The 27,579-nt window shown below is 50.6% G+C and overlaps 1 protein-coding gene across 1 annotated transcript in view; it reads left to right on the top strand.

Annotated features, from left to right (window-relative positions):
* The window catches only part of CALB2 (calbindin 2), a 52,448-nt gene extending 25,204 nt beyond the window's left edge, over positions 1-27,244 (top strand). Inside the window, exons 2-11 of the mRNA XM_008174677.4 lie at positions 4,774-4,850; positions 8,692-8,781; positions 13,965-14,045; positions 17,119-17,175; positions 19,136-19,213; positions 21,343-21,398; positions 22,332-22,371; positions 22,472-22,525; positions 24,786-24,857; positions 26,677-27,244. Coding sequence (XP_008172899.1) covers positions 4,774-4,850; positions 8,692-8,781; positions 13,965-14,045; positions 17,119-17,175; positions 19,136-19,213; positions 21,343-21,398; positions 22,332-22,371; positions 22,472-22,525; positions 24,786-24,857; positions 26,677-26,793 — 722 coding nt within the window. The 3' untranslated portion in view covers positions 26,794-27,244. The remainder of the gene's footprint in view (positions 1-4,773; positions 4,851-8,691; positions 8,782-13,964; positions 14,046-17,118; positions 17,176-19,135; positions 19,214-21,342; positions 21,399-22,331; positions 22,372-22,471; positions 22,526-24,785; positions 24,858-26,676) is intronic.
* The last annotated feature ends 335 nt before the right edge of the window (positions 27,245-27,579 follow it).

The following is a 27,579-nucleotide window of genomic DNA, read 5'->3' as shown; positions in this document are numbered from 1 at the left end:
GTGTAGACACCGCAGTAAGTCGACCTAAGCTACGTTGACTCCAGCTGTGTTATTCCTGTGTCTGGAGTGGCGTGACGTAGGTCGACTTCCTGCGGTAGTGGAGACATAGTCTCAGATTGGTAAGAAGAGAGAAGTAGGTTGATGGGCCGACACTTTGTGCAGCAAGTCACAGCCCAGACCGAGCAGTTGGGGCTGAGCTGGACACCCCTGAAATGAGAGTTTATAATGGAAATGCTGCCAGACTATTAACTGCAGAGCCAGGGTTGGAACAAAGCTACATAGGCCCCAGATCGACCCAATGTAAGACAGCCCTGGGCTTTCGTTCTGAGCTCTTGGAGACCAGGAGAGAGAGGGGATCCTTCAAACATGGTGAGGAAGTTCCAAATCCACTGATTCCATCATAACTTGACACTAATCACATCACACACCAGCCCTAGCATGTGCCTCTCTACGACAGCCAGCCACCAGTTATGCTCAATACAAGGGACGGATAGTTCAGCGGTTAGAGCAGTAGCGTAGTACATAGGAGACCTAGCGCTGTAGCAACAGACTTCCCATGTGACCTTGTGCAAGTCACTTAGCTCCATTTGTAAAATGGGATAATAGCATTTCCCTGCTTCCCAGGGTGTTATGTGGATAAATATGGTAATAGATCGTGAGGTGCTCAGATACTACGGTATTGGGGGCCATATAAGGACCCTAGGAAGATAGACTAGCCCACTGCTGCATGTTACAACAGCCCACAGGCCTGCTTAGGGCTATAGATCTGAGCTTCTGGAAAGGCTTTGAGTCACCTTGCTGCTGTAGCTGGCCCAGACAGGCTAACTTGGGAGGCTGACAGGCTAGGTCTTGTTATGCTGGATGGCACCGAGTGAATCTCTGTACGAGATCTTGCCAGGTTGTTGCCATGGTGTGGCGGGGTCCCCGAGGTGCATCCTGGACTGTGGACTCGCTGAGTCCTCCAAAGCTACCACCTGGGGCTGTCTCTCACACTGTGATACTGACAGGCCCTGCACCCACACAGCCATCTACTGACAGGGACACACCCAACTGAGTTGCATGAATGATCTCCCAGCCACTCATGACCCATCAATGGGGAGGCTCCAGCCAGTCCCCCCCAGCTCCCCAGTCTTGCACCCCAGAACTGTACCAATTTGCACTGGTCAGGAGCCTGGCCACTTCACCAAAGGAAAGTGGGCCGGCGCCAGCCTTTGTAACATGAGCAGATTCCCCAAGCACTTTAGACTGACTCGCTGGTAAGGACAACATTAAAATAAGTTTGTTAATGACAGAGAAAGAGATTTGAAGTGATTGTTAGTGGTAGGCATAAAGTCAGAGATAGTTACCTTAAGAAAATTGAAAGGTAACACGCATTCTAAACGTTTAGTCTAGGCAGGAATTGAATGAAACAGCTTTTCTCACCCCGCCAGAGGGCACAAACAGGTGACAGTTCCTTAATACACAGGCTGGGAACCCCCCACCTGGGACCAAACTCCCCCAGTCCAAAGTCTTTGTCCTCCAGACCTTCTTCCAGGGGTTGAGTTGGGTGGGGGCAGGGAAGAGGCCAAGCGATTATGTCACTGTCTCTTTTTATACCTTCTTCCAGCTGCCAGAAATGTCCTTGCTGTGAGGTGGGGGCCAGGCAGTCTCCATTGTGCACGTGCCCACTCTGAGAAGCCTCTGGGCTAGTGGATTGTGCGTTGATGAGCCATTAATGGCTATTGATGGCTACTCCTTTGTTGTAACTGAAAGGCTGGCTGTGGGTGTTCCCAACCTCACAGCACATTGATAGCAGACATAATCCAACAGGATATGATTGTTCAACAAATCAGGACTTAAAAATGAGACCTCACAAGGCATCCTTTGTACAAACACGTCCTATTCATATCACAGTGGAGAATAGGGAGTTCCAGGGTGCTCCTTTGAGGTACAGAGTGTCTCATATGGGCAAATGACTTTTATTTGTTTTCCTCCAAGTCACAAGGTCACTGAGCTTTAGTCCTACGGATTGCTATCTTCCCCCGGGATCAGGAAGGGTTATTCACGAGTTACCGGCTACCATCTCCTCCCTCTTGCTTGAGAAATCAGACAGACTCCAAGCTGCCCGGCACATTATTCCTGTTCTTCCTGTAAATGTTAAATGGAGATGGCACCTGTGCCACTCACCTGGACCCCAAATAGACAGGGTGGGATCGAAGGCCCTGATCATTCCAAGTCAGTGATCTGGGGCTTGCAGCCCTATAAGGCAGCTAGGGCACTACATACTCCTATTTGGAAGCTAGTGCAGGAGTCCTGCTTCCTGGCCTAGTGAAGGACAGACATGCCACAGATGGGGGCAGAAAGACAGGGGTCTAAACAGAGCTGGAGAAGACTCTGTGCTACATTTCACCAGGTGCCATGCTTCCCTTCATGTGGGTTTGCAGCTAAGTAAGGCGACCGGGTTTTGTGAAATGGGCATAGCTGGCTTGGCAGCAGCACTGCTGAGAAGGATCTGGAAGTTGTGGTGGATCCCAACCTCAACGTGAGTCAGCAATGTGATGCTCTGGCAAAAAAAGCAAATGCAATTTTGGTTGCATTAACAGAGGCATAGCATGGGAGTGATAGTACCGCTCTACTTGGTGCTGGTTATGCCTCAGCTGGAGTACTGTGTCCAGTTTTGGTCACCAATGCATAGAAAGGATCCAGAGGTGAGCGACAAAGATGCTCAAAGGGCTGGAATGCAAGTCATATGAGCAAAGGCTGAAGGAACAGGGTAGGTTTAGTTTGGAAAAGGGGAGATTGAGGGGGGACATGATAGTCTTCAAATACTTGAAAAGCTGCCATAAGAAAGATGGAGAAACATTGTTCCCGCTTGCCCCAGAGAGCAGGGCAAGGCGGAATGGATTCAATCTACAGCGTAGCAGATTTAGATTAAATCTCAGGAAAAACTTTGTATCTGTAAGAGCAGAAGGACAATGAGACGGACAGATGCCTAGGGGGGTGGTGGGAGCTCCTCCCCTGGCGATTTTCAGAAAGGGACTGGATTGCCATCTGTCTTGGGTGGTTTAGACCCCCAACAAATCCTGCATCTTGGCAGGGGGTTAGACTAGCCCAGGGGTCTCAACCTTTGTGGGCTCAGGACCCATTTGTAAATGTTTACGGCCTGTCATGACCCAGTAAATAGTCTGGGGGTGAAGGCCTTGGGTGGTTTCGGTTGGATCCCGCCTCCCGGGGGGTTGGGTCCTGCCGGCACTCACACCACTCCGGTTTGGCCCCGCCCCCCTGACTGGACCACATGTGTGTGAGTGGAGTTGTGACCTGGCTCATGACGGCTGGGCCAAGCCTGAATGGTGCTCGGAGCCCAGAGGTTGCAGTGACTGCAGCAGGGAAGGGAGCCCAGCCGGCCCCCTGGGACAGGAGCTGCCACGCGACCCTCTGAAACATTCCGGTGACGCAGTTTTGGGTCCCTCCCCACGGATTGAGAACCCCTGGACTAGAGGACCCTTGCGGTCCCTTCTAACCCTGCGGTTAGATGACACCCCTCACGCTGTGCGCTGGGCAGGGGGACGGGTGTGGCAGGGCTTGACGTGTCAGTGAGGGTGTGATGGGCAGGAGGGGATGGGCTGAGGCAGGGTGAGGGTTAGACAGAGGCATGTGTGGGAACAAAGTGTTGCCTGGAGCTGCGCCGATGAGATGCTTTCAGTTAGCAGAGGCTGTGTCTATTGGGCTGGTTTCGGCCCAACCCAGCAGAATTCTGCCTGTCTTCCAATAATGAGGCAAGAGCCGGGCTGCACCAGCCTCACACTTCAGATCTGGATCTAAAATGCTGTGCCATGGGCCCATATCCAGTTCTCTCCTGATCCTGTGAGCCAGCCCAGGCCCTTTGCCCGAGTTCTGGGCCTAGTCTGGAAGGTTTGAGCCCCAGTTACGCCAGTCTCTGCCCTTGCAGGAGTGAACAGTGCCTGAGGGAAATCCAGAGGAGAGACACTGCCTGAATCTGTTCTGCTCTCTCCTGCGCCCGCTCCCTGTCCCGGCTGAGTTACTGACTCCGGAGCTGAGTTTAGGGGAGAGTAGCTGGAGAGCCTCCTTCCTGCCTGTGCTCAGGGGTCAGGGGAGTGTGGCAAGGGAACTCCATAGACACACAGAGCTCCTCCTGTTAGATGGACTGGGGCTGGATAAGGCAATCTGGGACCACAGGCACACTATGGCACCAGGCCCCTCATGGCTCTATCCCCAGAACCCTGTGCCCGGGACCTGCCCCGGCTGGGAGTGGAGGTGGCAGGGGGCCTCCACTCCCAGAGAGGCAAGAGAAGCAGTATGGAGCCCCGTTGTCTCCACCAAGAGCAGCAGGGTAGGCTGTGGGGAAATTCAGGACATACTTCAGCAGCCAGGTGAAACCACTTAGATACATGGGCCAGGCCAGCTGCACTCTACTCCTCCTGTTACACCCAATCCTCTGACAGGCCAGGTTTGGTCGCCCTGGAGCAGAAAGTCTTGGAGTTAGCCCCCTATTGAGAAACAAGGGGCAGTTTCCCCTCTCCAAGCAATTGTCGCAGGCTCTCTGCAGACTCAGGCGGACATCACTGCATTGGTTACACTTGGGCAATGTTTTTAAGCTTTTTTTCCCAACCACAAAGGCTAGAAATTCATTTTGGTTTTTTTCTGAATGTTTAAATTCTGGTGTAATCACAGGACTCCAGGAGCTGGGCCTCTCCACACAGGCCTTAATCTGGCACTGTCTTAACCCCCTCACTGGCTCAACCACTATTAACCATGTGTTTGTTTTCCTTGCAGGAAATGGCTACATTGAAGGCAAGGAACTGGAAAACTTCTTCCAGGAGCTAGAAAGTGCTAGAAAGGGCTCTGGAGTGGTAAGAAAAATTCATTTCCTTTCCTCTTCTGTTGTTCTTCCTCCTCTTCTTTGTTCCCTCCTTCCCTGTTCTTCTCCTGACCTGAGTCTCCCGCACAGCCCAGTGTTGCCTCATTCCCTGTGAGGGTTGCAATGAAGAGCCCTTTCAGGGAGCTGGAATCTGGGCCCATCACCTGCAAGTTTTAGGGGCCATGCCCAGTAGTGAAAAACAAACTTCAAAAGAATTCAGGGGCTTGGGACTGACTCAAGATTGGCGGAGTTTTCCAATCCTGGCTCCAAACAGCTCTGGACATTGGAAAAGTCTGGTTCTGAACTCTCTGGCTCAGGCCCACTTCTAGGGTACCTAAAATCCCAGTGTGGGTGCCAAGCTACACCTCTTGATGATGATTGGTCCTGACTCTTCAAAGTCAGCAGGATTTGGCTAGTAATCAATCTGTGCCTTACCAATTTTACTTGGGCAAGTATTTCCATGTACTGAGAAGTTAGGGTATTTCTCCCACATGTTCACATTATTACATGGCTCACAGTTGGGTCTAAAAAACCTATGGCCTCTCTGTAACACTGGAAACATCTGTTGCAAATATGCATTTGTAGGCTGCACTGTCTGTGTTGCCAACTCCTGTGACTTTATTGTGTCTTGCAATATTTGATGTTTTACTCAAAGCCCCAGCTACTGGAGTCAAGTGATTACATGAGACTCTTTTGCAGCCCCAATGCCCCAGCTACAGGAAGGGTGTGTGTGTGAAAGGTTCAGTAGGTGGTGTGCTTCCCTCTATGGCACTTTTGCCGCCACTGGCCCAGCGTAGAGCTGGAGGTGCTGTGCTGCAAGGAGCAGGGTGGTCGCTCACTCTTCTGCATCACGACTAATGTTAAGGCCCCAGCAGCTGGCTGTGCCATATTGCAGTTGACATTGGGAATTTAGGTCACAGCTACTTCTGGTTAGTAAAGAATAGCTTTAAAATGGTCAATACAAATACTTTTCTAGCCCTCAGGCTTTGCGAAGAGCAGCTTGAGAACGTGACCCGAGGACAACCTGAAGGGTCTGATATCAGCAGGCAAATAAAAAGCACCCCAAAACTCATGATTTTGGAAGGGGCCGACTTGTGATTTTGAAACATCTGGGGTGGGTTCAGTCGCCAGTCCTCGCTGGCTAAGGACCAGGCTGAAATCCATTCAGGCGTCAGTCAGCTGAGAGAGCCACTGCTGAGCAACTCAGGATATTTGCTACTTTCAGACCCTAGCTACCCACTCTGCAGCCTGAGCCCAGTCCCTGCTAGTCCACTTGTCCTGCATGACAGCGCAGAGCCCTGCCACTGAGCCAGCTCTGATCTCCTTCCTTATGAAACGTTCATTCTAGCCCTAACATCCCGGGGTGGGTTCTGGGAGGGGGGGTTGGATCCCCAAAGAGCCTCATTTATTCCTCTCATTTTCTACTCCCCTCCTCCCCAATATTACCCTCATATGCTGGGTCATGGAGCCATCTCTCCGGCCAAGGCAAGCCAGAGACGAGCTTTCCCTGCAGCTCAGCACCCTTCTCACACCATTGTGAGACTGAACGAGGCTCGCCCGCTGCCACGTGATCATCAGGCTGGCACAGGTGGCACGGAGCCTGGCAGCCTGCCGGCGGATGTCTGTGCAATATTCATTGGAGCATATGCAAGGCTGCAGATGGAACTGACAGCATAAATTATGGAATCACTGGAAACACGAGCTCCTCTTCTTCCAAACAGCCTTGGAGAGCAGGGCCTCACTGCCTCGGAGGGGCAGTGGCATAACCAGACTGCTGCTTTGATTGTTCTTGCCTCCTGGGGCTGTGCTCCCTTTACAGGGGCTTGGATGTGCGCGCTGAGAGGGCAGCGAACTAGCTCCACACTGTGCCGCTGGCCCCTCCACACACAGTTTGGGGTCCCCATCAGCCAAGGTTTGCTCACTCAGGCCAAGCCATTTGACATGGCGTGAGCCCAGACGCATACAGTGTGTATAAGCCTGTTCCTTAGCAGATCCATTGCCCATCCCCTGCTAACCAAACACTGCTCAGCCCGTCATCACACTGCCCCCTGCTGGCCAGTGAAAACCCCTTGCCTAACCAAGGCCCCTTGGGGTTAGCCCAGGTGGCCTTTTCTACTGCTTTGGCTGTGCAAGGCCAGAAGGTAAGAAGGCATGGGAAGCCCATGCTGCTTTAAAGAGGGACCCACCCATCAGATTACTCACATACGGAAGAGCTGGCCCCAAACAAAAGTCAACACAATTGTAATAGCACTTTACCCCGCTGTGAGGATGGCGGCAAATCGACCGCCGCAGCTCCCCCATCGACGCCGCTTACTCCTCCTGACGAGGTGGAGTATGCACATCGATTCGGGGATCGATTTATCGCGTCTAGATGAGACGCGATAAATCGATCCCCGAGAGATCGATTTCTACCCGCCGATCTGGGCGGGTAGTGAAGACGTGCCCTGAGACACTCTAGCAACAAAGCCTCATAACTCTTGATCTTATTTCTTGTTTTCAGTGAGTAAATGACAAGCCAGCTAAGGAAGAGGGTGCTGAAAAGAGGGTGACCATTAAACTCCTATCTGCTTGCGGAAAGGCTGGGTTATTGTTTTCCAGCTCCTATGACTTGCAAGCTGAGCAGAGCTGGATGTGGGTAGTTTGATTGTCTTTCTCCCCGGTACACACAATATTCTGCTTGTCCATGTCATAAGTGTCTCCAGTATCTGGCCCTCCAGGCTTGGTCTCAGCCCCAAGGTGATGTTTGTTTAGGAAAGTTTCTGCAAAATCTACTTTGCCATTTTTGAGTCATTAACATTGCCAAACCCCACCCTGCAAAAATCACAGGCCAGTCTCCCCCCCCACCCCTCCCAATCACAAAAATAATAGATCTGGGGTCTTTATATTTGTTGTTGGAGCCTTTAGGGGGTCACATTTTCCAGCTTTTCTCCACAGACCCAAGTGCTCAAATCCTACTTTTTTTTAAATGCAAGCTGCAATTCTCCTATAATCACATGACTCCAGGAGCTGGGGCTTGAAGAGAAAACACCAAATAGCGTGAGCTTCATGATAAATCACGAGAGTTAGCAACGCTGAGTTAACGTTGGAGCCATGAGGTGTAACAAGTCAATAGGAGCTTTAGACCGAGTCACCTTAGCACAAGTTATATTCATAGATCCTGATCCTGCAACCTCTCCCCACCCAAAGGAGCCCCTGGCATTAACAGGACCACTCTGGTTTGCAGAGTAATCTGTAAAGCCGGCGTTAGCTGGCCAGGGACACATGGGCAGCTGCCTTTCCTGGTTTGATGTGAGGCTGGGTTGTTACTCACCTCATACTCATTTAGATTAGTGTCCCCTGCCAGCTGCCGGTCTGCTCTCTTGGACTAGACGGGACTTCTCTTGGGGTTAAGGCACTGGCCTCAAGATGCAGAAAATCTGATTCACCTCCTAGCTCTGCCCTTGCCTCCCTCAATCTCACTGTGCCTCAGCTTCTTAGCTGGGAATGAGACTAATTCTTCTTGTCTAGTTAGACTGTAAACTCTTCCGGGCAAGGCCTGTCTCTTTGTGCGTGTGTACAGAGCCTAACGCAACAGGGCGTATAGACACGATTGTAATTTAACCCTACTGTGTTGAGGTAGGATAGTCCGTTGGCTCTCCTGCCTTGGGTTAAGAGTGAAAGGGGCTCCTCTCTGATGTACTGGCCTGTTCGACATCCAACCAGCGTCCTTCCCAACCTTTCATGGCTCGAAGCCAACGCACTGACCAGGCACAGTGCATGGAGCGGGAGGGGCCAGGGGGCACAGAGGCCCTGCTGGAGGTCAAGAGGGACAAACGTTCTTGCTTTGTTCACAGGACTCTAAGAACGGCAACTTTGCAGAGAAGATGAAGGAGTTCATGCAGAAGTATGACAAGAATGCAGATGGCAGAATTGAAATGGCAGAGGTGAGTGGTGCTAGCGCCAGCATCGCTCCCACAAGCTGCTCTCATCGATACAACTATGCTCAGGGGGAATCCTGGCCCCACTGGAATCAGTGGGAGACTTGTCATTGGCTTCACTGGGACCAGGATGGCCACCTATGCTTGGGGATTAGATCCTAGCATAGACACATGGATCCTCTTGCACTCCAGAAGTGGGGAGTGTGAATCCTGCCGCATGTTGCATTAGACTGCCTTGTCAAAGCAGCCTCAGGGAGTCAGGTGTCCAGATCCCATTGGATTTCCATGGGATCTGAGCGCCTGATTCCCTTAGGCACCTTTGAAAATGCAAGCCTTGGTTCTCTACCACATGGACAATAGTACAATCCAATAGCCATGGGAGAAACATCTTCTGAACCCCTGGCAGCTAATGTGGTTGCCTTGTGTCCTGAAGCGTGAGCTGATGCTCATTATGGATTGTTATCCCAGCTAGTGTAACTGCTGCTGATGTTCTCACTATTCATATACATGTTTAATTCCTCCTTCGATCCCACTAACATATTGTGGCAGTGAGTTCCACTGGCTAACTATGCTTTGCATAAAACAGAATTTCCCTTTATCAGCTGTAGAAGTTGTTGATTTACATTTCATTGGCTGCCCTTTTGCTCCCATGTTATGGGATTGGGCAAATGGGAACCCTCCTCTCTCCCAGTAATGATTTTATATCCCCCCCTCCCCTCCCTCCCCGATTCATCTCCTCTCTAAAGGAAAGCATCTTAATCTTTTTAATTTATCTTCATATAGTCTCTACAGGCTTCTAATCATTTCGGCTGCCTTTTCCTGGATCATTTCTATTTCTGCTCTATCGGAGTGACAAGAACTGAACCCAGGAGGCCTGGTTCTCACTGCTGCAGGAAATTATTAAATCCGAGAGCTTAGTGGGATGTAGGAAAGGATTAGGCATTGATAGGAACAATAAAAATGACGTAGCTAGAATGAGATTTGAGAAGGGCTATAAACTCTTACATCAACTGTCAGGTCAAAGATGCAGCTGATTGTTCAGGGACAGTGGTATAAAATCATACCTGGGATGAGGTATCAAAGTTGTATCTATTTTGCATGATTGTTGCAATATGAGAGAGAACTGTGTGGCATATTGTTTTAATGAGGCAGTAGTCCCAGATTACGGTCTGCAGAGCACTTCATGGTGACCAGTGGGGAGCTGGCTGGTCACAAGGATTTGGCTTCTCCGTGTTTCCATTCAGCACTAATATTGCCTGCCCAGGTACGTGTGATCTGCACTCCGGGTAGTGAGGAATCTCAATCTGTTGCCCTCTAATGATTGATATACATAATAGCAGGCTCTTACGCTGATCATCATAATCCCCATTTGACAGATGGGGATACTGAGGCACAGGGCCGCAAAGTGACTTGCACAATGTCACCCACCAGGCCAGTGACAGAGCTGGGAATATAACCAAGGTCTCCTGATTTCCAGTTCAGTGCTTTGCATCCCATAAGAGGTGTACGAGTCTGCTAATGCTTACTTCTTTAGCTCCGGTGGTGGCAGCTCATTGCAAGCGGGGGAATGGTCCCACTATTCCTGGTTTCTGCACTCCCCCAGTGGAATCAGATAGCGAAAGGACCGGAGTCCTCGCTCCCACTTCCTTTACCCAGAAGCCTGCCTGACCTTGAGGACACTTCTTCCATGCTCCTATGTGGCAGAGTGCTTGTTACCCCCAGTAGAGCTGGGCCCAGGATTCCTGGGAGGTTTAACCCCAGTCTTGTTGTGGGCACTTAGGCCAAGGGATGGGGTACTCTCTGCACCAGCCACATCCCTGGCCCACTGATCATTACTTATAGCTTAAACCAAATACAATTTACTAAACAGCAACTGTTAGAAAAATAAGGTAAAATAGAAAAGGGTAAAGGAACAAGGACCCCCCCCCCGCCCATGGGCCCAGGGACACCCCACACAGCTGGCTCTGGGCCTGGCGATGTCTCCCTGCGCTGGGCCCTCTCCCCAGAGCCCCCTTGCTCTCCCCAGCTGCTCACCACTCTCTTCTCTGGCATTACTCGTGGCATGAGGGATGCCTGCTAGCCAGCTCAGCCCTGGCTCCCGTCGGCACGGCTGGTCTGCACTGCACCAGCTCCAGCCCAGCTCTGACTCCATGCTGCTCTCCTTAGCTCTGCCCTACTGTGACCCAGGCAGCTCCCCCTCACAGGGAGGACAGGACCCCAGGTTCCTGACTCCCTCATTGGCTCACCTGCCCTGTCAATGGGGCTAACTTGGAGTGTTGGCGTCTCCCCATTGGCCCTGGGGACTGACAGTCTCACGATCCTGATTTCTCTTTGGCCCTTCCCCTTTCTTTTGATAGTGGGAGGGGGCCGACCAAAAACCCACTAAGTTTCAGTGGGGGGCCAGCCCCCCACTTACTTTCTGCTTTCAGCTCGGTAGGTCCTAGATTCGAATCCCACGACTGCCCCAAGTACTTTGGCTACATAAGTAGTTACTGTGGTTGGCCCAGGGCAGCTGTTCAGTTGCCAGTAGGGCAGCTGGGTGCACACAGTGATGAATGGGAGAGAGGATGGTGGTAGCGAGACGCTCCCTGTTATGGTGTGGGCCACACATTGTGATGATGTTGGCTGTAGGAGGCTAGGCACCAAGGAAGGGCTGTCCCTATAAAATAAGGCAGCATGTCTGGCTGGCTCCTTTCCCAGAGGTGGATTCGCTTTTCTGTACTCTGCCCTCCCTGCCTATGAGTGATGAGGCGCTAGCTCCCAGAGCATGTATTTCAGTCTCTGCCTCTCCGCCCATTCCCTTCCCCGCTTTGCCATCAGTGATTCTGACTCCCCGTCCTCAGCCCTTTCCCCACCCCTGTGCGTGTGTACACCCTCATTTTTGCCTTCCACCCGCTTCCTCCCTGTGACCATCAAGGAGGCCCTGTTGTGTCAGGACTGATCCTGGTAGCCTGACTCACACTGACTAGTCCCATTAACTACTCATCATGGACCAAAATGCTACTCAGCATGAGTCAGGCCCCAGGCCTGGGCCCTGCGTTTGAGCCAGCACATGCAGAGGGACCAGTAAGATGTAATTGGCCTGACTCGGTCATATCCCAACATGCTTCGCACTGTGTGTCCTGCTGACCATACCAACGAATTACCGGTATTCAGGTCACTGCATCTCAGGTGCGGTTGCTCATGGGCACAGCAGAAGCCGAGCAGGGCTTAGGATGGCAGCAATTCAGCTAAGCCAGTCACAGCCATAATGGGTGGGATCTGCATGAATCCACTCTTGGTTTGCAGAACCGGACTTGATTTCTCTTTCCGAGGGGAGGACTCTGACTGGGGAGCAGAGATACTGTATATACAATGGGCAGTGGGGGCTACGATCTTTTGCTCCCCAGTCTACATCCTTCCAGCTTTACAGTATCTGAGAACTCGTCAGGCCAAACTCCTCCCTGTTGAAGTCACTGGAGTGACACCAGGTCTAAATTTGGCCCTACCTGCAGAGAGAATGAAATTGCTCTGGTGAGTTGCTGTCAGTGTCATGACAAAGCCAGCTATATAGCCAGGATGTTCTCAGTGGCTAGGACATGGTTCCTTTCAGCTGTTTACCACTAAATGAAAAAATCAAGGAAGCCAGTCACTCTGTCTCCTGCCAGTCTGCTGCCTGCTCTCTCCATTTACCAGGAAGCTCCACTTTATTATTTTCCTAATAAAAAGGAGGCTCCTGCCAACCTGAGCTTCCGAAGAAATCTTCTGTCCAGCTGCTCGCCTGCACAGGCCTTATTAAAAGTTGTCCAGCCCTTTGATTAAGACACTGACACTATTTTGGGAGAAATGACTCAAAGTTAAGAAGACAGCTGGGAAAAGGGCACCGAAAGGCAGGCAGACAAGGAGAACTGAACTGATTGGAAAAACAGAGGCACCTCACAAAGTTTAGGTCTCAGTTTTATCTATGGCCCTTTCAAATTGTTAATCTTCTTTGGAACAATTCTCTTTGGTCCTAGCTGCCTTGATCTTCAAATATAAGGTTTCGTTAAAAAGTTCCCAACCCCATTGCTAATGTTTTCATGGGTTTTCCTTTAAAAATGTCACTAAAGATAGTTTTTTGTCTGGATGTAAACAGTTCCCTCCTGTGCTTGAAACCCAGTTTCTGCCTGAAACTGACTAGGAGCACACATGTGACCTTGTCTAGCTTGTTTTCCCTGTCCAAATGGAAAAAAAGCTCAAATTGTAAACAGTGTCGATGGAACTGAATTTTTTATGATTCTTTTGCATTCAGTAGTCCTAGGTGGTATCAATAGTACATGTAAGGACTTTTTTTGCCCCACTTTTAAATCCTCCTTTTCTTGATCACCAAAAATTAAAGTGTAAAACAGCCACTTTTACAAAAGCTTTAGGTAGAACAAAGTGTTTAGTGTGACTGGCCTCCCCCGGTTAGTTCTGTGGCAGCACTTAACTGCCTAACACGATTCGGAGAGCTGGGCTCAGCATCATCAAGGATGCTGGTGCAACAAACAAGGAAGTAAAAAGGAGCCACAATACTTTCAAACTCCCTTATTAACGCATGGAGAAAGTATGTTGAATTACAGTGGAACAAACCTCATTCTTAGCTATCAACAGAATGTAAGGCCAGGACCTTCACACAAAAGCACAGACCTCAATCACTGGAGCTAATGGTTTCACTCTGTTAGCTGGTAGTGGCAGTAGGCTGTTATTACCTAGTGGCCTAGCCATTAGAGAGGAATGTAACATCCACTCTGCTAATGTGTTTCATCAGGAAGAGGACAAAACAGATAGAAGATCTGAAACATAATTCCTTTTTCTAGGGAATTATTGCAAACAATGGAGATGGGACTTGTTATGTTCTTTCCATGCGCAAAGAGCAACCATTTTAGTCTCAATGACTTATTTTAGGTTAAGCAAAACAACAAAACAATTAAGAGCAAAAGTAAATTTGCAATGAGAGAGAAAGAGCACAATGTATGTATCTCCTCTGCAACGTGCTGCATTGATTCTCCCTCGCAAAATGGCAGTGGCCTGTGACAGCAGCAAAAATTACAAAGATGCAGTAAGAAAGGAAACACAATCCTATTCTGTCACCGTCTACACGCACCAGTGGGATGGGCCAAGGATTCTCTGTGTGTTGTGTGACTTGCCTTCTACTCACTGATGGCTTTGCTGTCTCCCCCACCCTCCAGCTGGCTCAGATCCTGCCCACAGAGGAGAACTTCCTGTTGTGTTTCAGACAGCAGGTTGGATCCAGCTCTGAATTCATGGAGGTGAGTAGAGAGCAGATTTTTATTACTATTATTATAACCAAACCAGTTCCAGAAGCCATTTTTAGGCTAAATTTCTACTGACATCAAGGGCTGAATAAGGAATTCGCCCTGTAATTTCTTTAATTCTGACCAGTTAGGTAGAATGTTTCTCCTGCATGTTAGGAGGCTGGGGATGCGGGGAGCATGAGGGAGGCAGGCAGGCAGGGCAGGGGGAATATACTTGAACTATTACCAGGGAAAATGCATTGACTAACAAGCTATTCCTAATGAATACAGCCTGGTGAAATTCTTGGCCACACTCTCTAGGTGAGTGGTTTCTTTGTCCAGCAGCCATGCTGGCTTCCTCTGAATGTTTTTACCTGGAAGAGACATAGCTACATGCCAGCTGCAATTCTATCCTCCCACTGAAGGCAAGCTGTAGCTATGGACACAACAAGCCAAACCATGATGCCATTAAAGTCCAGGGACGTTTTGCCATAGACTTCAGTGGGAGCAGCTTTTAGCCCTACACATCCACACCGTAGTTTTGTCCTTTTTATTGCTTGTATTAAGCAGTTCAGGACTGGGGCCATATTGAGCAATGCTGTACAGACAGACAGGGTCTGCCACAGAGCCTACACCATAATTCTGGTGTCATAATACACCTTGTTAAGGGGACAGATACTCTGCAAGTACCTGAGCTAGTCAGATAGTTTATGACAAGCACAAAGTGGACTGTGGGAACATCCCTGCTCCCTCTTCCCAGAGTGACAGGTTGGCTGGTTTGTAACCCCCAAGTCCCAGTGACTAAGGCGCACCTTCAATCTAGGAGCTTCACTGATCACACCTGCACAACAATGGCATCCATGACACTCACTAATCTCCAAAGGCCTGGCCCAGCTCACACTGTAAAACCTGGGAGGGAGTTTTGGGGGCAGGGGCTCTCAACAGCCTGGCGCTGCTCATTAGTGGGATGTGTTTCCTTGTGGAAGGGGAGGAGGACTTCCCTTGTGTTGTGCTGTTGAAATTCACTTTGCAAGAGAATGTTCTAAATTTCCGGGTGCTGTAAATCAGTTATTTAGCCTCTTTCAAGAATTTGAAGAGGAAGGTAAGAGCAGGGAGATAGATCTGGGCTGCGGGAGGTGATTAGTGTCTATAGACATATCTGTTGGAGGTGCTGTCTGTGGACCAAGTACACAAGTGAGGTGCAGAAGCCTTGTCATCATCGAGGATCTTATGGCACTTCTCAGAACAGTAAGGAAGTTAGCTCCTGTGTCTTGCCCAAATTGCAGGTTAGATATTTATATTCTGCCTCCCTAAATTTCACTCCCAGTATTATTTGGATGGTCTTTTCTCCACTTTCAGTCCTAAACTATGTAGTGTTCCTTGATGCCATCAATCAGCAGTGGTGTTCCACACAGAAGTGGCAGCATTTTGGAGGAGGGTAACATGACCTTTATCTCCTTTGTCTACTTCAGAGGGACATTTTTGGGCATAAGTAGTTAATATTTAAACACTCTTTAAGATGATAGGATAAAAGACCCTCTCAAATTATAAAGTGATGTGGCATCTCAGTCTGACAGATTCCAAAGTTCATCAATATGAGATGTACGAGAGAGGTTTCACCGGCTAGTGACGTGTAGCAGCTGTTCAGCAATGCACAGCGACACCGTGCAAGAGTTTAAATCAATTACTGGAAAATGAGAACAACATGCAAATGTGATGCCATTCTATCTGCTGCCATTTAACAGACAAGGGGAGTTATTGTTTCATAATCACATGTCATTAAATATTGAATTCAGCCCACTCCACCAATAGCGAGTCTAATAATGAGCATGAACTCTTGACATTGTTTTTCCCCGAGTGCACCCGGCTCTGCTAAACCAATTCCCCTCAGGACCAAAACCCGTCCCCTGAGAGATGAAACTTCAGAAAATTCAAGACCAATGAGGAGCTATGTTCTCCCCATGCCAGATGGGGTGGAAATCTGCGTAGGCAGAAGAATAGCACTTAGGGAGACCTCTTCCGACACACCGTGTGGGGGAGACAATGTAGTGTCTCCACAGGAAGCAGGAAAATACTTTGATCAACCAGCTCTGAACAGATAAATGTCTTTTGATTTGTTAGGTCCACATGAATATCTGAGACAGAGAGAGACTGTACACAGGCTCCTGATCTATAGGGGACTCAGCTGTCATGGTAAAGGATGCTGTATTAGACCCGAGATAGAGAGAAACTTACAATAAATGCTAACCAAGTGTGGGGGGAAATGCACATTTCTACTGCCCTTCCTTCCCCCTTTGTCACCTCTGTTGTTTATGGGTAACAATCTGTCTCCTCCACAGCTACAGAACAGGTTCATGCTCACTGAGCCAAACGCCCAAACAGGTTGGGTTTCATTTGCGTTTGGTGCAGGTAGTTGTGGGGTAGTTCTTACTGTATTTGAGATGGATGCGCCAATGTTGAGACAACACACAAATCACTAGGAGAATGGACCTCATGCGTTGTAGGTCTGTTGTCATGGTAGCTTTAGTTATTCCCATTCCCAATGCCACGAGAGAGGCTACCTAAAAAGGAAAAGCTGACAGGGGTAGTCCCAGTCCATTCACTGCTGTGTACATAGGTACCTTGGGCTAGATCCAGCCCCAATGTTAAGTGAATGCAGTTCCCAGTAAAATCAGTGGATTCCCAACGAGTATGTCATAAAGCTGCTATGGCCAGAAGGGACCATTATGACTATCTAGTCTGACCTGTATAACACAGGCCCTAGAACTCACCAAGTAATTTCTGCATCCAGCCCATAACTTCTGTTTGACCTATAGATGATCTTCTAGAAAGACATCCAATCTAGATTTAAAGACTTCAAGTGATGGAGAATCCTATGTAAATTGGATTCCAATGGTTAATTACCCTAAGCATTAAATTTTCTCCTGATTTCTAGCCTGAACTGGTCTAGCTTCAGCTTCTAGTCATTAGATCACATTCATACCTTTGTCTTCTAGATCAAAGAGCTATCACTGTCTCACTATCCAAAATCTAGTACTTTTTTCAGTGGGGGAATCACTTGTACTAACGTGTGGCATTTCCCTTGCAGGCCTGGCGGAAATATGACACAGACCGCAGTGGGTATATAGAAGCCAATGAACTCAAGGTGGGGGATGACTGAAGAGTGTCTTGGAGATATAACTTTAAAGGGCTGTGCTGTTGGTGGGGCTGGCATTCTATACCATACCATACCTCTCTTGCGAGTCATTCGCTAAGAAAAGCAGCGTGTGCATGGCGCAGCTCGTGTCTAGCTTATGTTCACTCAGTCTATAAGACGCTAGGCTTGAGAGTTACACTGTCCCTTTGCAGCTCCTGATCACTTCAGCCTGCATTGTACTTCACTGTATAGCACCTACTCCTGCTGCCATGGAGGTCAAATGGGAAAACTGTCATTGGCTCTGGCAGCAGCAGAGCTGGGCTCTGGATACGCAGCTCTAGGGGCCGTGCAGTGAAGGCAGATGCAGTGAAGGCAGATGCAGTGAAGGCAGATGCAGTGAAGGCAGATGCAGACGGGAGGCTCTTACTGAAGCTGTCCTACCTTAGAGTAGCTTGGGGAGATGAGCTGATAAAGCTCAGAGGTCTGCAACTGTCCAGAAACGACTAGAAATAAAGCTCACCAAACTCACCCAGGGTCAAATCCTGCCCAGTTACTTCGCTGCAACTGCACTGAATGCCAATGGGGTGGCACAAATGCAAGCAGTAGAATCTGCACCCAGGACCCGCTCCATGACGGCATTGCATTGTCTTAAGTCACCTCTGTAAAGGAACCCCAAAGTTCCCGTGGCAGTTTGGTGTAGTCTTTAGAGAGCCACTGCTGCTAGGTACGCAACTGGTTTCTGCTTTGCCCCGTGGATGGTGGCTGACGGCAGGTTTCACTGCGTGTTGTTTATATTGCCCCACATTATAAGAGTGTTTGCAGCCTGCCTGTGTTAACATATTGATCTTAAAATCCCACTTACTGTGATCGACTGGCTTCTCAGAGCCAGTGGCCTCATTTCAAGAAAGCTTCATTCCCTTCGTAACTATGGGCTGTTCCTGTAAAGCGCTGAGCAACTTCAGTTGCCATCAGCAGCCAGGAGTGTTGAGGGCTCTCTGCACTGAGCCTGCTGACACCACCTGTTCCGGTGAAATGGCAGGTCACTCTCAGTGCATCTTAGGATATTAGACGTGTACAATGCTGGAAGCTGCCCCTTCCTCCTAGGTTTGCCTTACTCGATGTGTTGCTCAAGTGCTCCTGATCTCAAAAACCTCGTGAGAGACTGGGCACATAATTTGGGCCAGTCCCCTTGGCTGGGTGCCATGTGCCTTTCAGAGGGTGAAGAGCCAGCAGAACGTTTGGAGCCAGCTCCTCCGCTGGTGCATATCAGCATGGCTGTACTGGAGTCAGTCAGAGCTGTGGTGCACTTTGCCTTTGGGTCGGGGTATTTCTCAAGGCACATAGAGTGAAGCGGGGACCAAGCAATTCCCATTCTGGAAGGGAATTTAGAGCTCTTTTAAGAAGGTTCCGTTGGGGGGGATTCAGAGTGAGAAATGCCTAATCTCCTGAGCGATGCTGTGAGAGAAATGCTCACTGCGGATAACACCAACAAACCTAAAGACAAATTCAGCCCCAGTGGAAGTGGGTCCAGCCCCATTGATGTCGCTGTACACTGGGGCTAAATCTGGCTGGTAGAGGAGACGCTACTTCCTATGGAGTATGTAAGGAGCAGGCACTCCACTCTAAGCGCTCATTCCCCGGGTTGAGTCCTGGAGGAATTTGTGCCAAGCACTGCGCTGCTTTGAGACTGGCACAGCGATGGGGGTGCCAAGGTACTAGCCACTGACCCCTTGAAGTTCCCACACTAACCTTTTCAGACATGCTCTTGCATTGTGGCTATAGCCCTTGACTGGACAGGTGGGACGCGTCTCAGCGCCATTCCTAGACTGCCCAGCAGTGGACGTGCCTTTTTCCCCAGTGAAGAAAAACAAGGGGCATGGGTTTACTCCAGCAAGGCAGGGGGAGTTCTGCCTTGGTAAGCCAGGGTTTGTAACCGACACGAATCTTACGTGGTCCTCTCCTGTCGCAGGGGTTCCTGTCAGACCTGTTAAAGAAAGCGAACAAGCCCTACGATGAGCCAAAGCTGCAAGAATATACACAGACCATAGTAAGTGAGACCAATCCCGGGGGGGGGGGTGCTGCTGCTGACCCAGCTCCCTCCGTTCAGAGCCCATTCTGCGCCTGAGGAAGCAGCTGCAGCAGACGTGCAGCGAGCTCACAGAAGCTGTGGGGACGAGGAGTCAGTCTGCATGAGTCCAGCTGCCTGAAAAAGGGTGAAAAGCATCGGGGTTAGAGTAGAGGGAACACCGCTCCTCCCTCCACTGCTAAAATCAGAGATGCTCCCCCATCCTCCCTCTGGTCTGGGTAAAGAGCTCCCCCCACAGCCCTCCTCCTCTTCAGCTGGTGCAGTGAGAGCTCCCCCAGCCTGCGTCCGCTCCTTCAGCCCCTCGCACTTTCCTCCTCCTCACCAGTGACTGAGCCCATGTGCTGCAGGGCAACTCCTGGCCTTACTAGGTATTCTCTGCTACAGGTGTTGTGGTAGCATTGAGAGGCCTGCTCAGGCCCCAGTTGTGCTATGCACTGGACACACACCTGCCCCAAAGAGCTTATGGCGACCGTAGCAGAGAAGGCCAGCACCTGTAGCACTGGGATGAATGCTATCTTCTGCTTGGGCTGGGGCAATTCTATTTCTGTCTCAGGACCCTGAGACTCCCCAAGGTCACCGCTACCATCTTCCAGCCAAAAGAGTGGAGGGGACTCCCAGAGCAGCAATGGTAGGCCCTCAGAGGATGGGTGCACTTGTTCTGCAGCATGCCCAGGCAGTAAGAAATCTGGGTCAGAAACTCGAGTCCGTTCTGTTGTAGGAGCGTGAGCAGCACGCCCCTGGGCTGGGACCTTCAGTCACAGGAAAGGGCAGGCTGGGGCCAGTGCAAAGTTCTCCGGTGCTAGCCCTGGAGAACAAAGGCCTGTGTCTAACCACAGAATGGTTGGCAGCAGGGCAGGCTTCCCCCACTGCCCCAACAGGTCCACTCTTAGCACGAAAGGGGAGTTCGGTGTCTAGGCCCCCAGCAATTCCTTGGCCTCTCTGCTGAGATTCCCAACAGAATCTGGCTAGTGGCATGTGATGTGGAAAGTGCACTTGTTTCACCTGTCTCAGTTTGTCCTAATGAAGAGTGCACTAGACTGGAAGTGTGGAGACCTGGGTCCTTGTCCCAGCTCTGACATTGATCTGCTAGGTGACCTTAGGCAAGTCCCTTCCCCTCTTGTGCCTCAGTTTCACTGTCTGTATAATGGGGACAATGATAGTGGCCTCCTGTTTAAATTGCTTTGAGCTCTACTGATTAAAAGTGCTATGTAAGAGTTTGCTATTGTTAAACCTGTCCCAGGCTTTACTAAGTGTAAAATGCAGACACACATAACAGGCCCAATCTATCCCTGGGGGTTGCCCATTGCAGTTACACTAGGGAACAGTTTGGCTCAAACTTTTCTCCCTACAGTTCACTTAGCTATAAACTCAAGCTTATCTGGCTGACGAGAGCTTTCCCCATAACACACCCTGGACCAGGCCTGCCCTCCTCCTGGGGTTGTCAACTTTCTAACTGCTGAAAACCGGGCACCCAGCCCCACCCCTGCCCCTTCCCCCAAGGCCTCACCCCTAGGCCCTGCCTCCCGCTTGCTCGCTCCCCCGTCCTGGGACTCACCTGCCGCCTGCAGAGCTGGGCTGGGAGGAGCTGACGCAGTGCCTGCCTGCCCATGTGGGGCAGGGAGGGGATGGGGGTCAGTCCCTGGAGCAAGAGGCCAGGTGGGAAAATCAGGGCCGAGCAGGGCAGGCAGGGGCTGACAGGATTCCCACACACACCAATCTGTCTGCTGGAGATGGCAGAGGCAGCCAGCCACTTCTCTCCATGAGCAGCTGAGCAGAGAGCAGCTCCTCCAGGCTCCCGCCGCAGCTGCTGCGCTTCCTGTCCGGCATTGGCGGAGTCATGTTACTGCAGGTGACCAGACACTGCCAGGTTCCCTTTTTGACTGAACTTTCCAGTCGAAAACTGGACACCTGGCAACCCTCCCTCCTCCACGACTCTGAATTTAACAGGCCCCATTTCCCTACCCCCTGTAGAAAGCTGGCATTGTCAGCTGACCCCCTGCTTTGCCAAAGGCTCGGCTGCAATCCCAGTTGGGGACGCCGGTGGAGGGAAGAGCCGGTCACTAACAGACTGCTGGTTTGTGTCCCATCAGCTGCGCATGTTCGATATGAATGGGGACGGGAAGCTGGGCCTGTCGGAGATGTCCCGGTAAGGGTCCTCTTGCACTGCTTGCTACTTGGGCTTCTTAGTCTTCCCCCTGCAAGAGCCAAAGAAAACTATGGACCCTCCCCCCAGTCAAATCCATCTCCCCCCTTGCTGAATTACAGCTCCATCTGCATGCCAGGTATCCCCTGAACTTGTTCTACAAGCCACTCCAGTCCTGCCTCAAAGCCATGCTAAACGAAGGGCTTCACACCCTACTGCTGTTAAAGTCCAGGAGCCTGACTCCCTTCCCATTTGCACCAATGGAGCTCCATGGAGTGACTTCTCACCACACTAGTGCCAGAGAGGAATCCGCACCAGGAGTGGAAGAGAATACTATGGCTTGCCCAGCTGCAGAAAAAGCATTCCAGGAGGGCTAATACCGTTGGCCTTATGGCCTCTGTAAAAGAACAACATTGCCCCCCACTGCCCATGACTGGAGATTAATGACCAATAGCTGCAGCCTGGCAGACTGTAGTACAAACAAACTGCTTCCTGCCCAATTCTGCCAATACACCTCGATGCCAACCTGTAGCACCCGTTGCTATTCCAAATCTGGCCTGACTCCTAATCATGCCAAATCAGGTTGCAGACAAACATCCACTGGAGTCTGGTCTGTGACCATCCAATCAATCTCAACAGCTTTTAACCCTCGGTCTCCCTGACTGGAGGACCATGCCCTTCCTGAGAGGGCTGAGTGGGAAAACAGGGAGGCCTCCATTCAGAAGCCGGTTGGTGCAGACTGTAGGCCCATCTTTACAGGGATCCACTAACTAGCTTGAGTGAGGTACATCCACAGAAGAGCAGGCAAAGCCGATCTCTCCAGGGCAGCATCTGTGCAGAGCTCTGAGGACCAAACCCTCCCCGCACCGTGGCCACATGTGCCGGGTGAGTGTCTCCACTCAGCTCCTGATTTACCCTTTCACAATCTCTCTGCAGACTCTTACCTGTGCAGGAGAACTTCCTACTTAAATTTCAGGTAAAAAAAGATTGCTCACTTTTTTCCCCTTTGATTGTTTTCCCCTTCCTCCCTCCCTGTGTGCGTGGCTCATTTCTTTATTCTTCCTGTCATTGTCCAGGGAATGAAACTAGCCACCGAGGAATTCAATGCTATCTTTGCATTTTATGACAAGGTAAGAGGCTTGCGTGGATGGGGTGGGGGAGAAGGGGAAGCACAAGGGGATCGGAAATCCCATGAGCTTGGTCCAGGAAGAACTCTTCCTAGCACTTTATTTCCCCTATTCTCTCTAGCCTGCTGCGACTGGGAAAGGCATTTTGGCATTTTCTCCCATTCACCGTCATAGGCAGAGCCTCTGCTGGTGTCAATCCGCAGGGCTCCACTGAGTTGCACATAATTATGCTAATGGAGGCTAGCTGGGGCTCTGGCCCGCAGCACGTAGCCAACCGCTCTGCTCATGGAAGGGGTGCGGAGAAGACTCTTGTTTCAAGAGTCAAGGAATCAATTATGAAACACTTCGAGGAGAGGAAAGTGATCAGGAACAGTCAGCATGGATTCACCAAGGGCAAGTCGTGCCTGACTAACCTAATTGCCTTCTATGACGAGATAACTGACTCTGTGGATGAGGGGAAAGCAGTGGATGTGTTATTCCTTGACTTTAGCAAAGCTTTTGATACTGTCTCCCACAGTATTCTTGCCGCCAAGTTAAAGAAGTATGGGCTGGATGAATGGACTGTAAGGTGGATAGAAAGCTGGCTAGATCGTCGGGCTCAACGGGTAGTGATCAATGGCTCCATGTCTAGTTGGCAGCCGGTTTCAAGTGGAGTGCCCCAAGGGTCGGTCCTGGGGCCGGTCTTGTTTAATATCTTTATTAATGATCTGGAGGATGGTGTAGACTGCACTCTCAGCAAGTTTGCAGATGACACTAAACTAGGAGGCGTGGTAGATACACTAGAGTGTAGGGATCGGATACAGAGGGACCTAGACAGATTAGAGGATTGGGCCGAAAAAAACCTGATGAGGTTCAACAAGGACAAGTGCAGAGTCCTGCACTTAGGACGGAAGAATCCTATTCACTGCTACAGATTAGGGACCGAATGGCTAGGTAGCAGTTCTGCAGAAAAGGACCTAGGGGTCACAGTGGACGAGAAGCTGGATATGAGTCAACAGTGTGCTCTTGTTGCCAAGAAGGCTAACAGCATTTTGGGCTGTATAAGTAGGGGCATTGCCAGCAGATCGAGGGACATGATCATTCCCCTTTATTCAACATTGGTGAGGCCTCATCTGGAATACTGTGTCCAGTTTTGGGCCCCACACTACAAGAAGGATGTGGAAAAATTGGAGAGTCCAGCGGAGGGCAACAAAAATGATTAGGGGTCTGGAGCACATGACTTATGAGGAGAGGCTGAGGGAACTGGGATTGTTTAGTCTCCAGAAGAGAAGAATGAGGGGGGATTTGATAGCAGCCTTCAACTACCTGAAGGCGGGTTCCAAAGAGGATGGAGCTCGGCTGTTCTCAGTGGTGGCAGATGACAGAACAAGGAGCAATGGTCTCAAGTTGCAGTGGGGGGAGGTCTAGGTTGGATATTAGGAAACACTATTTCACTAGGAGGGTGGTGAAGCACTGGAATGGGTTACCTAGGGAGGTGGTGGAATCTCTTTCCTTAGAGGTTTTTAAGGCCCAGCTTGACAAAGCCCTGGCTGGGATGATTTAGCTGGGAATTGGTCTTGCTTTGAGCAGGGGGTTGGACTAGATGACCTCCTGAGGTCCCTTCCAACCCTGATATTCTATGATTCTATGATTCGATGTTTCAATGTGAGCAGGGGAGTTCTGCCCACAGAGGACAGAAGAGCACATTTTAAAGAGTCTGTGAATCCAGGGATCTGCCACCCACCTGAACACAGGGGATATGTGGATTTAGAGACAGAATAATAATGAAATCCTGCTTTTCTGGACCACTGTTGCTGCAGATCTTTATAGCAAGTAGAGCTGGCTATAGAGATTCTCCTGTCACTTATACTAGTGTAACTCCCTTGATTTCAATGGAGTCATGCCAGTGGGCGCTGGACCAGGCCATATACTCAAAGCCTTTCTGGTGCCTGCACTGGGCTTTGACTCAGGGCCTTACCCCAGTGAGAGTGGCAATGTCTGCACTGGTGACATCATCACATTATGAACACAGTCAAAAGTGAAACCAGTTCCCCACTGCTGCCCTCTGGACTAAAGAGAGTGCAGCTGTGTTGGGTTTCCTGTAGCTTCCAGGCCCCCAAACCTGAGAGCGATCCAGGGGAATGGCAGGTCTGAGCCGTTCAGTGGTGATTGACAGCAAGGCCACTGCGGCCCTAGGGAGCAGAGGCAGGGAGATGATTGCAGGGCCCCTTGGGTTGGATGAAGTGTCCCCTAATGTGTGTATTCTCCTGCTCTTGCTAACCAGGATGGGAGCGGCTTCATTGATGAGAACGAGCTGGATGCCCTTTTGAAAGACCTCTATGAGAAGAACAAGAAGGTGAGCTGACAAGGAGCAAATGGAGACAAACCTAAGGGCTGCTCCTGTTCAAGTCAATGGGCAAATCCACTAGAGCAGCTTTGCTCCCTAGTCTGCCCTAGCAGCTGTTGCGTCCTCCGCGACTAGTCTGTGTCTTGTGTGGATGAAGTGCAGGGCAGTGCCTTAGGCACGGATCAGTGAACCACAGGGTCATCCTTTACACCTGCGGCAAGCCTGGGGAAACCTGGCTGCAGACCCATGTGGTGCCTAGAAGCTGCACTGGAGGATCTGGCCCAAAGGTTAACATGCGGGTGTCCTAGCTGGTCGTGTCAGTGAGGGTTCAATCCTGCAGGGTGCAGAAGGTGGGCCAGCGTGCTAGTGCTGGGCATCTGGGTTTGCTCAGCACCCGATCGGGTGGCTGTGAAGAAGCCTGCACAGTGCTCAGCAATGTCTGCCCTGAGGAATGTAGGAACAGCGGAGGCCAGGCGCTTGAATCACTGTTGCCCTGCACTTGCTTGACCCTTTGCAGCAGTGCAAGGTGCTGCTCGATAGAGTGGCACAAAGGAAGCTGCTCCTGCCAGTAAGCAGGTTTATTAGTATGAAGCTTAGGCAGCATTGGCTCGTGTTTTTAGATCCACAGGTCCAAGTCCAGTCCCTGCAGATGACCCAGCCAAGATGCCATTGCACTGTGCAGTGGTGAATGTGGCCCATTGCCAAGTCAGGACATGGGTGCTTACCTGCAAGCCACTCAGTGCACAAAGTTTGCCTCTGTGCAGAGGCCTGTGCTCCACTGAAGTCCCACATCTGCTCCGCTCTAAGAGTTCGGTGCTTCTGACTCTCTGTGCAGGGGTGAGGGTCACTCTAGCCAGAGTACGGCCAGCTGCTCCAGCTGTTTTGCAGCGTCCCAGCGGTACTTAGGGAAAGAGTACAAAGTGAACTACAGCAAGTTTGTAGGCCAAATGCAGAGACTGGGCCTGATTTACCCACCTTGCTCCCACCTTACGCTGGGGAAACTGCACTGCTCTCAGTGGCGTTGCAGTGGCAAACCACGGCGGAGTTAGAGCCTCTGGGCCTGGCCCCCACTCAGGAATAAAGCAACTCACCTCTTGCCTTCAGTCACAGCCGCTGTCCATTTCCCCTTGCTGGCTGAGTGGCGTTAGCCCTCCACCCAAGGGTCTCCTATGAGGGGTTCTGCTCCCTCCTTCTCAAGGTCTCCCCACATCCAAGCTTCCTCCCATGGAGAGATACAACTCTCCTCTTTTTTCCTCACTAGGGGGAACTGCCACAAGCAACCTTTATTCTGCCTCTCTTCCCAGCATGCTTTGCTACCAGCCTACAGTGCCCATGATCCCTGCGACTTACAATCCCCCAAATCCTTCCGCTCTGGGAGTAGGGTAGCCAGGTGCCTGGTTTTCAACCAGAAAGTCCAGTCAAAAAGGGGACCAGACAGTGTCCAGTCAGATCTACTGACTGGACCCCCAAAGTCTGGCTGCTGCAGATGGGGGAGGTGCCGGGTCTTCACCCGCTCCAGCCCCTACTCAGCTGTGGCTGCCTCCTGCCTATGTCGGGTGGCTGCAGCTCCCACCCCCAGCTCTGCGGGCGAGTCCCTCCTGACCCAGGCGGGTGGGGGTGGGAGAGGAAAAGCAGCAAGTGATGGGGGTGGGGTGGGGCGGAGCAGGGGAGGTTCTGGCATTGCTGGTGGTAATATTTAAAAACCAGACACTCCAAGTCAGCAACCCTATCTGGGAGGTCCTTGAACCCCACTTCAAAGGCCAGCTCAAATCTAGTCCTGTGTATGCCGCCATTCTATATCATGTTCCTTTCTGTTCCCGCCTGCCAGGAAATGAACATCCAGCAGCTCACCAACTACAGAAAGAGCATCATGAACCTCTCCGATGGGGGGAAGCTCTACCGCAAGGAACTGGAAATTGTACTCTGCAATGAGCCGCCCCTGTAAAGAGGCAACACCCCCACTCCTCCAAAACCTCCCCCACCCTGCCACCTTCCACAAAGATGACTAGAGAGGGCAAGCGCGAGCAGGTGAGGAGGGAGAGCAACTGGGTGGGTCCCTGACCAATCAACTCCAACCCCCCCAGGCTAGACCTGCTGATCTGCTTGTGACCCAGGTCACAGAATCTTTGCCAACAGTAGTGAGCGGGGCAGTGATGCATGACCTCATCCACCAGTGGCTCTGTGATTTAGGCTAAGTATTCAGTAGGGTGATAGTCCAGTTCTCTTCCTGGGTACAGCCTGTGTCTTGCGTTGGCATAGTTTGTTTCCTGTGCATTCCTGAATCTGGAGTGAATCATTTTTCTTTGTCTCTTTTTTTTTTTTTTAATTCTTTTCAAGTTCTGTCTTATTGTTTACCAAAGAACAGTTTACAAATAAACTTAAGTACTACTACCGGGGCTGACAGGCTGCGCTTGGATCTCTTTTTCTCCAGGACGATGAAGGCCACATCTGCAAGCAAATAAGCATGAGGTTTTCAAAAGAGCTCAGCTCCCAGTTTGGAAAAATCAAGCTGGTGCCTAAGTGCTCAGCACACTGGGTGCTGCGCTCAGTTGAAAATCTCTCCTGAAGAGTCACAGGAATAGAAGGTGCTGGGTACTGAGCAGAACTGTTCGGAAAGTGGTGGTGGTTGGGGAGGGGTTCCACAGAAAATTAAGGGGGTTTTGGAGGTGGGGTGTTTGCAAAAAAACAAGTGATGTTGTGGTGCATAGTGGGAGTTGTAGTTCAGATGCCT

This window comes from Chrysemys picta, chromosome 14 (genome assembly GCF_011386835.1).
Source record: "Chrysemys picta bellii isolate R12L10 chromosome 14, ASM1138683v2, whole genome shotgun sequence".
Taxonomy (NCBI): domain Eukaryota; kingdom Metazoa; phylum Chordata; order Testudines; family Emydidae; genus Chrysemys; species Chrysemys picta.
Note: the sequence above shows the minus strand (reverse complement) of the source record. Positions and strands in the feature narration are given on the sequence as shown.